The sequence below is a fragment of the Nilaparvata lugens genome, chromosome 4 (genome assembly GCF_014356525.2).
Source record: "Nilaparvata lugens isolate BPH chromosome 4, ASM1435652v1, whole genome shotgun sequence".
Lineage (NCBI taxonomy): Eukaryota > Metazoa > Arthropoda > Insecta > Hemiptera > Delphacidae > Nilaparvata > Nilaparvata lugens.
The window spans coordinates 1,732,922-1,749,354 of record NC_052507.1 but is presented as its reverse complement, the minus strand read 5'-3'; the positions used below and the strand labels follow the sequence as shown (position 1 = coordinate 1,749,354).

Here is a 16,433-nt window from a genome sequence, read left to right as displayed (position 1 = left end):
TTGAGAATTGAAATGGAATAGAAATAGAATAGTCCAGTCACTATATACATTGGTGCTTGCAATTTATATTGTAGTTCTGATTTTTAATATACTATTTTTGGGAACATAAGGTACAATAAACTTTCCATTTTTCGACCGAATTTTACTTATGATGCATGATTTTGGACCGCCTTGACGAGCCGAGAAAAATGAAGTACAATGAAATCTAAGGATTGGGTCAAATGTTTAAAAGTGTTTGAAATTTTGATCCTTGAGGTGTCCTTAAGCGCGCCTCTCCACTAGGAGATACTGAAATGAAGTGCATGTAACGGGTGATTCTCATAAAAAATAATCTCATGAACTTATATCATTGTGCACAATATCAATGTGACGACAATGTAGTTGATGAAGATGGTTAAGCTGAGAATTGGGTGTTTTCCACAATACAAGGAGCATTGTTGTCAGGTGTACCTGGAAACCTATATGAGATAGAGCGCTCTACCTGATCTCAGATTGTAGAGCACAAAAATACGCCCAGAGGGATTTTGAATTATACATTTAAATGCAATCGGGAGATATTGTAGATAAGGGCCGGTTTCCGAGCTCGGGATTTAGCTAAGTTCTAGACTTTAAACAGCTGGAGACAAAAAATTAGCTTTCCAAAACGGGGCGTATTTGCAGTTTTTATAACAGTCGTCGCAGTTTTTATTTTCTCATTTCTATAATTGGAAACGTTTTTCCTTGAAGAAATTAAACATATCTAAATAATTCAAAATATCTGAAACTTTACACTATTTCCTCTTTATTTTATTTTCTGTTTAATTTTCCAGTTTTTTTGAAATTTAATTCAAACGTGACTTTGACAATGACTACGACTACGCCCCGTTTCGGAAAGCCAATTTTCTTTCTCCAGCTGGTTGAAGTCTAGAACTTAGCCAAATCCCGAGCTCGGAAACCGGCCCTTAAATTCATCAAAATTGATTTTTTTCTTCAAATTTCACTAATTTTTGAAAAATCATAACTCAGTACGCATTGGAGATAGAAAGTTTCGAATGATCTCACTTCATTCAGCATTTTATAATCTAAATAAAAGACGAGAGCAAATTTTTCTGTCCGATTACGAGATTTGGCAGAAATAGCTGTCAACTGGAAAATGAGCCGAAAATACGAGGTTTTTGGGCCACTCTGTTTCTAGCACAAAGAAATTGGTTCTGGACTTCTCTTAGGTACCCAAATAATATATTAAAAAATCAGAACTACAATATAAATTGCAAGCACACCCCCTTTTTATGTCTATATTGACTGGACTAGAACTCATTAGTTGAAAATCGTCTGGAACGATCCTCATATATTCACTTGTTGAAGATCGTCATCAACCACTTGACCAGCTATGAAGCAGGTTTGACAACATCCGATATGACCTTGAGATAGAAGTGGTGGTCTTGAGCCTTGGCTGTGGCCAGCACTCCATCTAGGTTGGCCACATTGGTGTCACCGGCATAACTGTAGTAGTTGCCATACATGTCGGTCAGCTTGCCACCCATGGCGTGCAACACTGCCTCGGGCGCACAGGTGTCCCACCGTTTAGTGCCCTTTGTCGGATACATGTAGGCGTTGGCTTTGCCTTCCAGTAACAGCATTACCTGAAACAATTTCGAAAATTGTATTATTCTCTCAACACATCAAATTTAGCCTTAAATTTCAATTCAAATACTCCTCTAAACACGGACTTGTTCCATATTAGAGGAGTAATTTTCAGGGGAATGTATTGTAAAATGTACACTTTCTGAACAAGGCCTATAAATACAGATCATGACACAATCCCGTGATCCATTGCAAAATCGCCATTTTATGGGGTTCTAGTTCACCAATTTTCAGCTGTTATCCTACTATATTAAGCGAGCAATTTCTGTATTTCTATATATTTTTTATGTTCAACGGATCTCGAAAACGGCTCTAACGATTTTCACGAAATTTGGAACGTAGTAGGTTTATGATATGAAAATTCGATTGGACTAGGTCTCATCCTTGGAAAAACTCGCTGAACGACATTAAAAGGATAATTCATCCTGGGTTGAAACAGCTGTGGATAGTAAAAAAGTGAGTGAGCGAGTATGTAGAAAATCAAAATATCGCATCCTCGAAATTCATAAGATGACATGTAGCCAGCTGTGAAATACAAACACGATCATTTTAGAGAATTGTGTTCTGTTTAACAATAAATAAAAATAACGAGCAAAGCTCGGTGCCCCGATATTCATTAGTTATTTGTGCAACTAGTGCGCAAAGTGACAGTTTGCTGCACCGAAAGAAACGTTTACGCCCGAGCCGTAGGCGAGGGCGGAATGGTTTCTTGAGTGCAGCAGAGGAACTTTGCGCACGTATTTCACATTAAGTTTTTCCTACAGTTACCATTGAATATGAAAAGTGGGTAATTATGGGTAAAATTGCCTGAAATGCATCAAATGTTTTTCTGTGTAATTTTATTATTGATAAAAACCTTAATTATTTATTGTCAAATTGAATAAAAATGTTGTCCTTGGTTATAATATATAATAGTAATAATTAGCGCGTTGTGCTTGGTTGCACCTCTGCTCACTATAGCAGCCACAGCAGTCACTGTTACCAACTTCATTTTGATTTTGCTGCACTGTTGCTCCATATAACTTACTAAGTATTTTGCGTTGCCATGTTGCAAATCTGGAGTGCAGAAAAATTTTTCCCGCACTAGAGCGGAAAAGTGATTCTTTGCGTTCTGTAATCAGTGCAGCAATGGCCACTTTTCAACGTAACTGTAGGAAAAATAAATTGAACAGCATGATGTGTTATTTTGTTATATTGTTCAAGGAATATATAACCGCCCATAAAGACCTCACATAATGGCCGCTCCATAAGGAACACGAGTGTCATGACCTGTATTTATAGACCTTGTTTCTGAAAATAAAATGAATTTGGATTGAATTGAAAATTGAATAGATTACAAATGTGATATTCTTAAGCTGGCTTTACATCAAAGTTATCAACAACATGTTTATATTTCCGTCCTTATATAAATTCTATTAGATTGAACGGAACTTGACAAACACATGTTCATCATGTGTATGATAAGTTATGTTCAATCTAATAGTATCTATAAGGATTAAGCTATTAACTCTTTGTTAATAACTTTGGTGTAAACGCAGCTTTTGAATTCGTATATGAGAAAGTGCACATCAGAGAATGCATGCGCCAAAAAAAAAAACAAAATCTGGAAAGAGTCATTGAAACACGTAGTGGTTTGCATGCAGCTGCTCACACTGAACGCAACCAGCAAGTGCACGCGTTCAGTATGAGAGTTCCTATTGCTCTTACCAGATTTTGTTTCTCATCTGCACGCTTCGGAATGCATATTTATTTATTCATTTATGATTTTTCCTACAGTTACGTTGAAAAGTTGCCATTGCTGCACTGATTACAGAACGCAAAGAATCACTTTTCCGCTCTAGTGCGGGAAAAATTTTTCTGCACTCCAGATTTGCAACATGGCAACGCAAAATACTTAGTAGGTTATATGGAGCAACAGTGCAGCAAAATCAAAATGAAGTTGGTAACAGTGACTGCTGTGGCTGCTATAGTGAGCAGAGGTGCAACCAAGCACAACGCGCTAATTATTAGTATTATATATTATAACCAAGGACAACATTTTTATTCAATTTGACAATAAATTAAGGTTTTTATCAATAATAAAATTACACAGAAAAACATTTGATGCATTTCAGGCAATTTTACCCATAATTACCCACTTTTCATATTCAATGGTAACTGTAGGAAAAACTTAATGTGAAATACGTGCGCAAAGTTCCTCTGCTGCACTCAACAAACCATTCCGCCCTCGTCTACGGCTCGGGCGTAAACGTTTCTTTCGGTGCAGCAAACTGTCACTTTGCGCACTAGTTGCACAAATAACTATATTCATTTATTTACAAAGGCAACTCTTCACAAGTATTTCAAGCCCAGGTAATGATGAGGTGTTGAATGCTAATAAAGTAGGTTACATCCACGATTCTATTTGTGATGATTTTACAGACGTAACTCTCTACAAGCGTTTTAAGCCCAGGTTATGATGAGGGGATGAATGATAATTCAGTACAAACGTTTCTATTTGTGATGATTTCATGAATGGATCATTAGAGAGATGATGAATAGCTGAAATGAAACTTGAGAATGAGTAGCTGTTATAAAAATCTGGTGTGGTACACTCACACAACTTTCCTTGCTCATTGAACTGGGAGACTTAAACGACAATAATTTAGAGAAATAACATAATGACGATTGGCGGCAACATAATTATTTGAAACTACGATCAGACTTCTGTATATGTGTGTATATAATTGTTTTCAGAGTACTTTTTCCTTTGTGTAAATTGTGAAATCCGATGATTTTTTAAAAGTCGTCAAAACAGCTGTTCCACAGATATAGACTGCTCTACCTACCTACCTCATGCACGAGAAGGAGGTTACAGTCCATTTCTCAAGGACGGGGTGAACCCCCCATTAATTTCCCAGAAAGGAGACTCATGTCAGTTGATGGAGCTGATAAATAACTATACAGAGTATGAATTTAAAATAAATCAGTCGAGTAATTTTTGAGAAAATCGTGAAAAACTTGGTTTTTCAGTAAGTATCCGCCATTTTTCTCGAGAATATTACGCAGCTCCTGCAATTTTCCTAGAATTGAGACTCATGTCAGTTGATAGGGCTATCCATGGTATAAATTTGAAGAAAATCGTTAGAGCCGTTTTCGAGAAAACCGTGAAAAACATGGTTTTTTAGTAATTATCCGCCATTTTTCTCGAGAATATTACGCAGCTCCTGCATTTTTCCCAGAAATGAGACTCATGTCAGTTGATAGGGCTTATGAATAGCTATCCATGGTATAAATTTGAAGAAAATCGTTAGAGCCTTTTTCGAGAAAACCGTGAAAACATGGTTTTTTAGTAATTATCCGCCATTTTTCTCGAGAATATTACGCAGCTCCTGCATTTTTCCCAGAAATGAGACTCATGTCAGTTGATAGGGCTTATGAATATCTATTCATGGTATAAATTTGAAGAAAATCGTTAGAGCCGTTTTCGAGAAAATCGTGAAAAACATGGTTTTTTAGTAATTATCCGCCATTTTTCTCAAGAATATTACGCAGCTCCTGCAATTTTCCCAGAAATGAGACTCATGTCAGTTGATAGGGCTTATAAATAGCTATTCATGGTATAAATTTGAAGAAAATCGTTAGAGCCGTTTTCGAGAAAATCGTGAAAAACTTGGTTTTTCAGTAATTATCCGCCATTTTTCTCAAGAATATTACGCAGCTCCTGCAATTTTCCCAGAAATGAGACTCATGTCAGTTGATAGGGCTTATAAATAGCTATCCATGGTATAAATTTGAAGAAAATCGTTAGAGCCGTTTTTGAGAAAATCGTGAAAAACATGGTTTTTTAGTAATTATCCGCCATTTTTTCCGCCATCTTGAATTGAATTTTATTGAATTTCTTATTGTCGGGTCCTCATGGTATAAGGACCTTAAGTTTAAAATTTCAAGTCAATCGGTTAATTAGGAATGGAGTTATCGTGTTCACAGACATACACACATACACACACACACACACACACACACACACACACACACAGACCAACACCCAAAAATCATGTTTTTGGACTCAGGGGACCTTGAAACGTATAGAAAACTTGAAATTGGGGTACCTTGATTTTTTTTTGGAAAGCAATACTTTCCTTACCTATGGTAGTAGGGCAAGGAAAGTAAAAAGAGAAATAAATGAAATCTGAATCACCTGTTAAATCTATACTAGTAACCTATTTGCTACTTACTATTGTCCCTTTAAAATTAATATTATTTATACTTTATTAACAGACTAGCCGTCAGGCTCGCTTCGCTCGCCATATCCGTCTAGCCAGGGGGCTCCGCCCCCTGGACCCCCGACTGGATCGGCCAAAAATGAGATCAGCAGGCTCGCTTCGCTCGCCTGCATTTTTCATTTGAGCATTTTTATCATATGTTAGGACAATCCAGTCGGGGGTCCAGACTAAACGTCTGGCTAAACGGATATGGCGAGCGAAGCGAGCCTGACGGCTAGAAATATAATATTCCCAGGATTGAAGTAGCAGTGCTCAATCAATTTTTCCGCGATAAATGCATTTAAATCTCCAACTTGGTGCCAACCTAACAAAGTCAACTCAACTTAATGCCAAGCTGACAAAATTATTAATTTAGTTGCCAGTTAACAACTGTTTCGAAGAGGTACTCTATCTAGATTATAGTTCTATAGTAACATATGATATGGAAATTTCAATTATAATTAAGAGATTGGGAGAAGAAGAATATACATGCTAAAAGACGAACTTTAAACCCTTAAAAACAACCCTTAGAGTTGAAATATTGCCAAAAGATTTCTTAGTGCGCCTCTAAAGGGCCAACTGAACATACCTACCAAATTTGAACGTTTTTGGTCCGGTAGATTTTTAGTTATGCGAGTGAGTGAGTGAGTGAGTGAGTGAGTGAGTGAGTGAGTCAGTCAGTGAGTGAGTGCCATTTCGCTTTTATATATATAGATTCATGATCCGTTGCAGAGTCGTTACATAAAATCAAACATAGCTATGTTAGACAGTTTAAAATCACTGACATGAATGGTTGGTCGTTGTACAGTCGTTTGCCAAAGCCCATTTAGCTATATCTCGAATTAGCATCACACATAAGTCGCACTGTAGCTCTATTCACTTTTTTCCGTACATGCTTCTATCCAACCAATGTCTTGGCATCGGAGAAAGTTTCAATTGACATCACTGTGAACAGACCTAAAAGTCCTCACATAAAATTGACAAACCATATATGGCGAATCTTGGCTTTTGGCGAGATTTCTCACCATATTTAGCGATAATATTACAGATGATTTTTAATAAACATCTTTCAAAAAAAGCTATCACAACCTCTAAAATGCATTTGGCAGGAGTAGATATTGGATTTAACAGCACGACTTCGGGCCCACAACTTAAATGACCTTTTTTAGCTATTGGTGACATAAATAAGCTCTTTTTGACGACTCTGCAACTAAATCATGTGTTTAATTGGGCGTTTTTACTTTCCTTGCCCTATTACCATAGATAAGGAAAGTATTGCTTCCCCAAAAAAATTAAGGTACCCTAATTTCTAGTTTTCTATACGTTTCAAGGTTCCCTGAGTCCAAAAACATGATTTTTGGGTGTTGGTCTGTGTGTGTGTGTATGTCTGTGAACACGATAACTCCATTCCTAATTAACCATTGACTTGAAATTTTAAACTTAAGGTCCTTATACCATGAGGATCCGACAATAAGAAATTCAATAAAATTCAATTCAAAATGGCGGAAAAAATGGCCCATAATTACTAAAAAAAACCATGTTTTTCACGGTTTTCTCGAAAACGGCTCTAACGATTTTCTTCAAATTTATACCATGAATAGCTATTTATAAGCCCTATCAACAGAAATGAGTCTCATTTCTAGAAAATTTCAGGAGCTCCCTAATATTCTTGAGAAAAATGGAGGATAATGACTAAAAAGCCATGTTATTCTTGGTTTTCTCGAAAACGGCTCTAAAGATTCTCTTCAAATTTATACCATGGATAGCTATTTATAAGCCCTATCAACTGACATGAGTCTCATTTCTGAGAAAATTGCAGGAGCTCCGTAATATACTTGAGAAAAATGGCGGATAATTACTAAAAAACCATGTTTTTCACGATTTTCTCAAAATAACTTGACCGTTTTTTTTCAAATTCATACTCTGTATAGTTATTTATCAGCTCTATCAACTGGCATGAGTCTTCTTCCTGGGAAACTAATGGGGGGTCCTCCCCATCCTTGAGAAATAAACTTAGTAACCTCCTTCTCCTGCATGAAGTAGGTAGCGCAGTTCATAAAAATAACACATAGTCGAGATATTTCATCAGTAGAACAGCTGTTTTGACGACTTAAAAAAAATGAAAATCATCGAATTTCACAGTTTACACAAAAGAAAAACTACTCTGAAAACAATTATATATACACATATACAAAAGCCTGATCGTAGTTTCAAATATGAGCAAGGAAAGTTGTGTGAGTGTACCACACCAGATTTTTAGTTTTATGAGAGCTATAGTTTACTTTGACATCTGTGCAACGAAAAGTCGAGTTATGGCTTCATAAATAAGTTAAATGCCTGATTTTATTTTTAACTTTATGTGACGACTCTGCAATAGGGGCATAAGTGAGAAGATATATTTCCTTACTTTTCTGAAAGTTGTGTAATTCTGAATAATTGAATATATATAAATAAATAAATTTACAATTAATTATTTAGTGAACTGACCTTATGCCCCGCGCCACCCACTTTCAACACCTCATCCGGCTTCATAGCATCAACAGCCGCCTGCACGGTCGGGGTGAGGTGCGACCTGGTCGTAGTGATCACCCGTCGGTCCCCCTCCACGTATGCCGGCTGAAAGCCACCCACACCCGCTCCCACTATGCCCCACAGTGTCCTGCCCAGTGTCCCACTATCTGTCCCACTCTGTGTCCCACTGCTGTAGAACGGCTGGTGTATCACCCCGCCAACGGCTCGGTTGCGAACGGCAATGCCGATCAGAATGGTCACGTGGTCTAGGAAACCTGAAAAATTAGGATTAGGGTTAGGATCTTAAAAAGATTGGTTACATACAGATTAAAATTTTCATCCTATAATCTGTGAAAACTAAATCTGTGAATCTCTATTATTGACCAAGCGAAGTGAGGTCTAAAGCTGCGTACACATATTCGTGCTTCCAACCCGCACCGAGCACGCTCCTCCCTCGTACCGCCCTCGTACCACCATCGAACCACAGTCGCACCGCCCACGCACCCATCATGAACGTTACAGAAGATGTTAGATCTTCTCGCGTTCCCCGGTCGAACCACTAATGCTCGCCGGTCGATCATCAATCGCTCTGCTCGAGTGACGTTCGGTTGCGGAGCAGAGCGACAGTCTGTACGCACCTTAAGATTCAAGTCGACGGTTTTGCATTTATCTTTATGTTTATATGTTGCGCTTTTACAGCGAAACGCAGTAATAGATTTTCATGGAATTTGACAGGTATATTTCTTTTTAAATTGCGCGTCGACGTATATACAAGGATTTTGGAAATTTTGCATTTCAAGGATAATTGACCGAGCGAAGTGAGGTCTAAGATTCAAGTCGACGGTTTGGCATTTCTCTTAATGTTTTAAAATTTCAAGTCATTCCGTTAATTGGGAGATGAGATATCGTGCACACAGACGCTCATACACTCATACACACACACACACACACACATACAGACCAATACCCAAAAACCACTTTCTTGGACTCACGGGACCTTGAAAAGTATAGAAATTTGGAAATTCGGGTACCATAATTTTTTTCGGAAAGCAATACTTTCCTTACCTATGGTAATAGGGCAAGGAAAGTAAAAAGCAGTAATAGACAGTAGTCGACACTAATCAACCTGAGTTAACAAGAAATCAGCTTGAAATCTGGAACATAAACGACCTATACCATGATATATCTACTCATGCTATCTTTTCTCTATGGTCAAACGAATACGACTGAAATTTACTCTGTTTAAATATTTATATGTTTTTATGTTGCGCATTTACGGCGAAACGTGGTAATAGATTTTCATGAAATTTAACAGGTATGTTCCTTTTTAAATTGCGCGTCGACGTATATACAAGGTTTTTGGAAATTTTGCATTTCAAGGATAATATGAAAAGAAAAAGGAGACTCCTTCATACGCCAATATTACCGTAAAAAATCAGACTATAGAATTATTCATCATAAATCAGCTGTCTAGTGGACTATAATACTACCCGTTCAAAAACATCGAACATCTTGAAAATTTTATCTTTCCATCAACGTTGTAGACAGTTGCAGCCAGACCTGTTAACAGCGCTCACACTCACATTCCGGGACGACACGTCACGGTACGATATAGGACAGAAAGCTCTATGTTTATTTAGGATTTTTTCTAGACATTTTTAATTGATAAATTATTTATTAATTTTTGAGAAAACATAACAACAGGTCAATGTAACTCACTGAGCGCGAGGTCTACTGTTCACAGAACTACTAGTATAAAAGAAGAAAGGAGCCTCCTTCATACGTCAATATTAGAGTAAAAATCAGACTATAGAATTTTATTCATCATAAAGCTGTCGAGTGGATTATAAATTGCATGCAATGACGCATTCAATCAATATCTCAATGTAACTTAGTGAAAAAAACAGCTGTTGTGTGGACTATTAATTGCATGCAGTGAGGCATGCAATTGATAACTTGAAGTAGCATACTGCTTTCAACTTGGTAAGCTTTTGATGATACTGTAGAAGCATAGTTGTTTACAAAAAAAATATTATTGATACAATAATAATTTTATTTTGAAACATTTTATACAACATTTGAAACAGCCATAAGTTGTTTACACACCGATATATCTCGCCGAAACGTCAGGACAGGACATAATTCACTCTGATTGAGGCTGTAGTTTCTAACTGCTCGAGGTCTACTGTTCACAGAACTACTAGTAAGAAAGCTTAGATTCTCTTAAAAAAAAAATCAAATCAAATTTATTTCCATAGTATAGTAAGAATGAACTATTCTAATACACAGTATGAACCATTTAATAATGAAAATGAAAATTTCCACCAGAAAAAGTAAAACTAGCTCTTATGCTTATGTTTTTGAAGGGACGGATTCAAGGATCCAAAGGTTCAAAGAACCTCACACGTCAACCGAAGCTTATTGTGTGCCCCAAAGTATGTTAGTTAGGCAAACCAATCCCTGTGTCCTTTACAGGAACCAGGAGTTTTCCCTATACTAACATCCCATTCATCACCTGGTTGCTTGCAGCCAAACAGAGTCCTTCTTCTAGCTCCAAGACTTTCGCAATCCAGTATGATATACTTGGCAGTCTCTTCAGACTGATTACAAAGCCTACACATCTGACTTTCATTTCTGAGTACAATTATGTGGAGATGTTTTCTGAAGTGACCGTATCCAGTTATCAGGACAACCAACTGACCTGACCTGACCTCTACCACTACCTCCGTGAACAAAGCTGTAGTACATTCATGTGACGTCAGCACAGGTAGGGCTCCTACACCAATAAAAATTCGTTGATTTCAGCTGATCTATATCAGCTAGTGTTTTTATTGGTGTAGGAGCCCTACCTGTGCTGACGTCACACGAATGCACTACGGTTTTGTTTACGGAGGTAGTGTCTCTACTCAGACTCACCAGCCAGCTGGTGAAGTAAGAGCTTGCGTCTGCTAGCAGCCTTTTGCCAAGTTCTTGGCCAGGGTGACCTTGCCATTGCTGGTGATGTAAGTCGCTGGACCATTTACTTATTGTATGGAAGGCTGTTGTTTTGCTTATGCCACAGCTTGGCTCTGAACCAAAGAATGGCATACTGGAACCCCGAAGCTTGAGATAGAATTGATCATTGTATTAAAAAGAATCAACAAAACAATACCAAAACCTCTTGTCTCGGCGAATGTATCTGGTGAAATTAGTGCTACATGTGAAATTACATGCTACTAATGCTTTACAAATCAGTTGCTCAACTAATGGGCCATATGAATAAAGTTGAGCATTTGCTTATACTTCTAAAATATGGAGAATTTGCTTCATTTTCTATGAATAAACGTGAGCAAAACCTTTTGCTCATGCTCATCAAAAAAATAGTTTGAGCATTTGCTCAAGAGTAAAAGCTTATACTCAAAACTGTATGAATAAACTAGAGCATTTGCTCAACTTTTGAAGCAAATGCTTCAAAACAGGTGAATCTAGTCTAGAGCAGCTTATCACCTTTTGCTCATAGTAAAATGGCTCAACTAATTCGTATGAAGAAGAGGAAAATATACCAGATACGATCACAACCAATAGTTGAGAACTATAGAGCTCTTTTTAGATTCAACCATGATATATATCACCTGAGCTACCTGATATAAAGATAGCTCTCACAAAATAGGAAATAGGCATTTAAGAAGATGAGAGTGTAGACGATTATAAGAAGGCTATTGATATTATAAGAATTATGCTGCAGTTTATTATAGAGATGAAATATTTTACGCTATTATTTCAAAATTCTAAACTCAACTAACCTAAAACTCTATTCATAAATTAATAGAAAACAGAGCAGACGACGCAAACACAAGCGGTGCTCCCTGTTTGCATATTTAGCGCTTCCGTGAGCTATAAAAACACAGTAAGGCTACAAAAGCGAATCAGCTGATGAAAAATCTTTAAAATACGTGAACATTTGCTCCAGAGTTCAGGATCATAAGGTAAGAGTATAAGGTAAAGCTTATTCATATAAAAATGAGCAAATGCTTTTGCTTATACCTTTTCTCATGAGCAAAACCTTATGCTCCATGCTCTTGCTCATGAGCATTTGCTCTGGTTTTATTCATATGGGCAATTGTGTTGATGCTGATGTAAAAGGAGATTACTAAGGGTTTATAGTATTAGTGAGTTGGTACTTGTGTTTTGCAATATATTATTCATCCGAGCCTTGCCAGTTACCATAAGGTGGGCCGTCCACTGGAACCGATTTCGTCCGCACTAGCATCGGCCGAAAACTATCGCCGATTTCGTCCGAACGATCCCCCAACAAAGAAAGGAATAGGTGCTCGTCCATTTCAACAGGTTCAACAGGTTCCGTCTTCGGCCGATCAATTTTTGGATCCGAATTGAATGGGATTTTCCGGCTCTATCCGGCTGAACTAACTAGTCAAGCAGAGACAACAAAAGTGTTCCTGACCTGAAATTGTTTCACAGTCTTCTATGTTTTTGTTTTTTGAAGTTGTACTGTTTTACACAGTTGTAACTGTGGACAATGAAAAGATGATAGGTTTGGTACAAGAGCATGTTCTATTGTGGGATATGCGAGACAAAAGATATCATCGTCGTGATGTTCAAAGGAATCTGTGGACAAAGATTGCTGAACAAATAGTATGTGAAGGTATGATTATTGTAATGAATAACTAAATTAGTGGATATTTGTTTTTTCAATTTTCAAAATCTCAATATAACCATTGTTTATGAAAAATTTTGGTGGCTATGATAGTAGTTAATTCAATAAATGGCAACTAGACTGACGTAAACGGTTCCAATGGACGACCATATTCGTCCGATCCAACGGCCGAACGGATCGGTTGAATACGGTTCCAGTGGACGGTTACCCTAAAGTAATAATATGTAATGTAAAACATTTCACCAACCTTGTGTGTATTCAGCTGTGCCGTCCAAAGGATCCACCCAAACTACAATCTGAAATAAAAATAATTTTTATCATTCTACTAATTTCAAATTTACAATTTTATAATTCTATATTGATCTTGAATGAATATCCAATTTGTGCAATACAAAGGAATACCTTTTCAGTCTATCTTTTTTCTATAGTCATAGTGAGATAACGCCATCTGCTTTGTCTAATAATAGACAAGGATATCAACACCAATGTTGATCAAATTCACCATTATAACGTGGACCTCACTATTGATTTGAGGTTGGGACACCCCTGTTATGCAGCGTAAAGTCGGACGACTTTATGACAGCGCAACAGACAACGAACAGATGACGGTCCGGCTAGAAATTTGGAACATAAAGAACTATATCATAGGATATCTTCTTATGCTATCTTTTCTCTTCAGTTGCAATGAACAAGGAGTATTTCTGTATGCTATAACTAGGCAACATGAAGCTATGTGACTTTGATAGTCCTTCATATACTGTGCCGTCATCTCTATAATAATCTTCAGCATAATCTTATAATCTCAAAAGCCTTCTTATAATCGTCTGCACTCTCATCTTCTCAAATGCCTATTTACTATTTCGTGATGACTATCTTTTGTATTTATTCTTTTGTAGGAATAATGGTGATATATATATCATGGTTGAATCTAAAAAGAGTTTTATAGTTTTCAACTATTGGTTGTGATCGTATCTGGTATAGTTTCCTCTTATTCACACGAATTAGTTGAGCCATTTTACTATGAGCAGAAGGTGAAAAGCTGCTCTAGAGTAGACTCACCTTTTCTGAAGCATTTGCTTCAAAAGTTGAGCAAATGCTCTATTTTATTCATACAATTTTGAGCAAAAGCTTTCACTTTTGAGCAAATGATCAAACTATTTTTTTGATGAGCATGAGCAAAAGGTTTTGCTCACGTTTATGAAGCATATGCTCCATATTTTAGAAGTATAAGCCAATGCTCAACTTTATTCATATGGCCCAATATCTCAGAAATTTCCATCTGCAGTTACTCACATCTTTGACGGTAGCATCCTGGTACTCCTTGGGACACTCAATGCCGAGCACCTCCTCATCAGAGGTGGTGACCACCCAGTCAGCCGGCACAGGACATGAGGAGGTGTCCTCCTCCTCTCCGATTATGGTGACGCCGGGAAACTGGTGCGAGAGAGACGCAATGATGCAGCGCTGTGCCGACCGGTCACCTTCGGTTTGCAGGTCGTTTTTTCCCTGTCAGCAAATAATTTCCCATCAAGATTTCACACTAAGATGACTATATTAATTGTGAAAAATATACAATATTATACAGTAAATATACAATATACTGACTGGAGCGTGCTTTCGATCACATTATGGGATTCATTGTCAACAGTGATATTATCTTAAATGAAAAACAATATATTATTTAATAATCCCAATTAAACCCCGAAGACTTTTGCTACTGCAAATATTGACAACAGGGTAAACAGCTAGATGGGAATTCGATGAGCGCTTCTATACAACAATTATTTGTCAGCCCGGGAAAATTATTTATTAATTAGCATTTGAACAAAAATGCAACTTTTAATTTATTTCCATTTGTAGAATATATTATTTGATGAAGTTTGTAGAGTGAATATTTATGTTGTGGAACTTTTCCATAATTGAAGAAAGTTGAGATATTGTCAAAAAATCCACTTTTTCCACTTAAATATTTTACTTTACTTAATAAAGCGAATTTTTTGACAATATCTCAAGTCTCTTCAAATATTCAAGTAAATAATATATCGTTGAGAACATGAATTCGTTGTTGAGAAATGTGATTCGAAACAAAATATCAAGGCTTGTGCGTGTGTCAGGGGAAAAGGATGAGTGAAAATCAATGAGATGATAAAAGAAAAAATATATAATTGACCGAACATAGTGAGGTCTATGTTTCAACTCGATTTGCTTTTGTCTGTCTGTATAAAACGCGATTACGGCCAAACGCGTTGATAGAATTCGATGAGATTTGGCAGGAATATTCATTTTTCAACTGCGCGTCGATGTATATACACACGGTTATTTGAAATTTTGCATTTTAAGGATAATATGGAAAGAAAAGGAATTCCTCCATACTCTGATATCACTATATATACTAGGGTTGACTGGGGTAATTGTGAACGCTTTTCGTAAGTTTCAGGTATAAATATTTGTGTTGACTGTGTTTTGTAATGGGGCAAACTTGAATGATTGTTTAGGTAATATTTAACCCCTAATCATCATTTTACATGCAAAACAAACTAAAATCTATATTTTTTAGAGGTAAATAAATGCAATTTACAATTACCCCATGCATTTCCAATTACCCCAACACCGTTAGGGTAATTGTGAACAAATATCTTTTTTTTAATTTTGACCCACAATCCAGATTTTGAGGAAATACATCTCAAACCACTTTCTATTGATAGTCATAAACATTTATCAGCTGAAACAATGTTCACAATTACCCCAAAGCAGGTGTTCACAATTACCCCAAAACCATTAAATGGTTGGAAAATTGATTAAAACTACAATATGAGTTAAATTAATTTTATTAAGCCATATAAAAAGAGTTCACACCATCATGAGGAAGTTGCTCAAAGTTAAACATATATATTATCAGTGACTATTCACATTGTTACAAAGAAACTAAGACTTAAAAAATCCTTTAAACCCTTACACATTACTACCTATTTATTTCAGTTACAGTCTTTTACTTTTCATAAACTGATACACACTCCTTTAGCCTAAATTCAAATTCAAAGTTAAACATAATCATCAGTGACTATTCACATTGTCACAAAGAATCTAAGACTTAAAAAATAATTTAAACCATTACACATTAAGTTACTATTTATTTCAGTTACAGTCTTTTACTTTTCATGAACTGATACACACCCCTTAGCCTAAATTTAAATTCAAAGTTGAACATAATATTATCAGTGACTTAAACCCTTACACATTACTATTAATTTCAGTTACAGAGTCTTTTACTTTTCATAAACTGATACACACCCCTTAAATTCAAAGACAACTTTTCTATCAACCTCTTTAAAGACAGGTTCAGGTAGAATAGCTAAAATTTGATCAAAATTATTGATACTGACATCATTGTCCTTGACAAT

General features: G+C 36.5%; 1 protein-coding gene across 3 annotated transcripts in view; it reads right to left on the bottom strand.

The window, feature by feature from the left end:
* Positions 1 to 882: 882 nt before the first annotated feature.
* LOC111061166 (3'(2'),5'-bisphosphate nucleotidase 1) overlaps positions 883 to 16,433 on the bottom strand; it is a 30,392-nt gene continuing 14,841 nt past the window's right edge. For all 3 annotated transcript variants that reach the window (XM_039425506.1, XM_039425508.1, XM_039425507.1), the window contains 4 exons: positions 14,326 to 14,538; positions 13,280 to 13,328; positions 8,355 to 8,653; positions 883 to 1,622 (listed from right to left, as the gene is read on the bottom strand). In XM_039425506.1, coding sequence (XP_039281440.1) covers positions 1,368 to 1,622; positions 8,355 to 8,653; positions 13,280 to 13,328; positions 14,326 to 14,538 — 816 coding nt within the window. In that variant the 3' untranslated portion in view covers positions 883 to 1,367. The remainder of the gene's footprint in view (positions 1,623 to 8,354; positions 8,654 to 13,279; positions 13,329 to 14,325; positions 14,539 to 16,433) is intronic.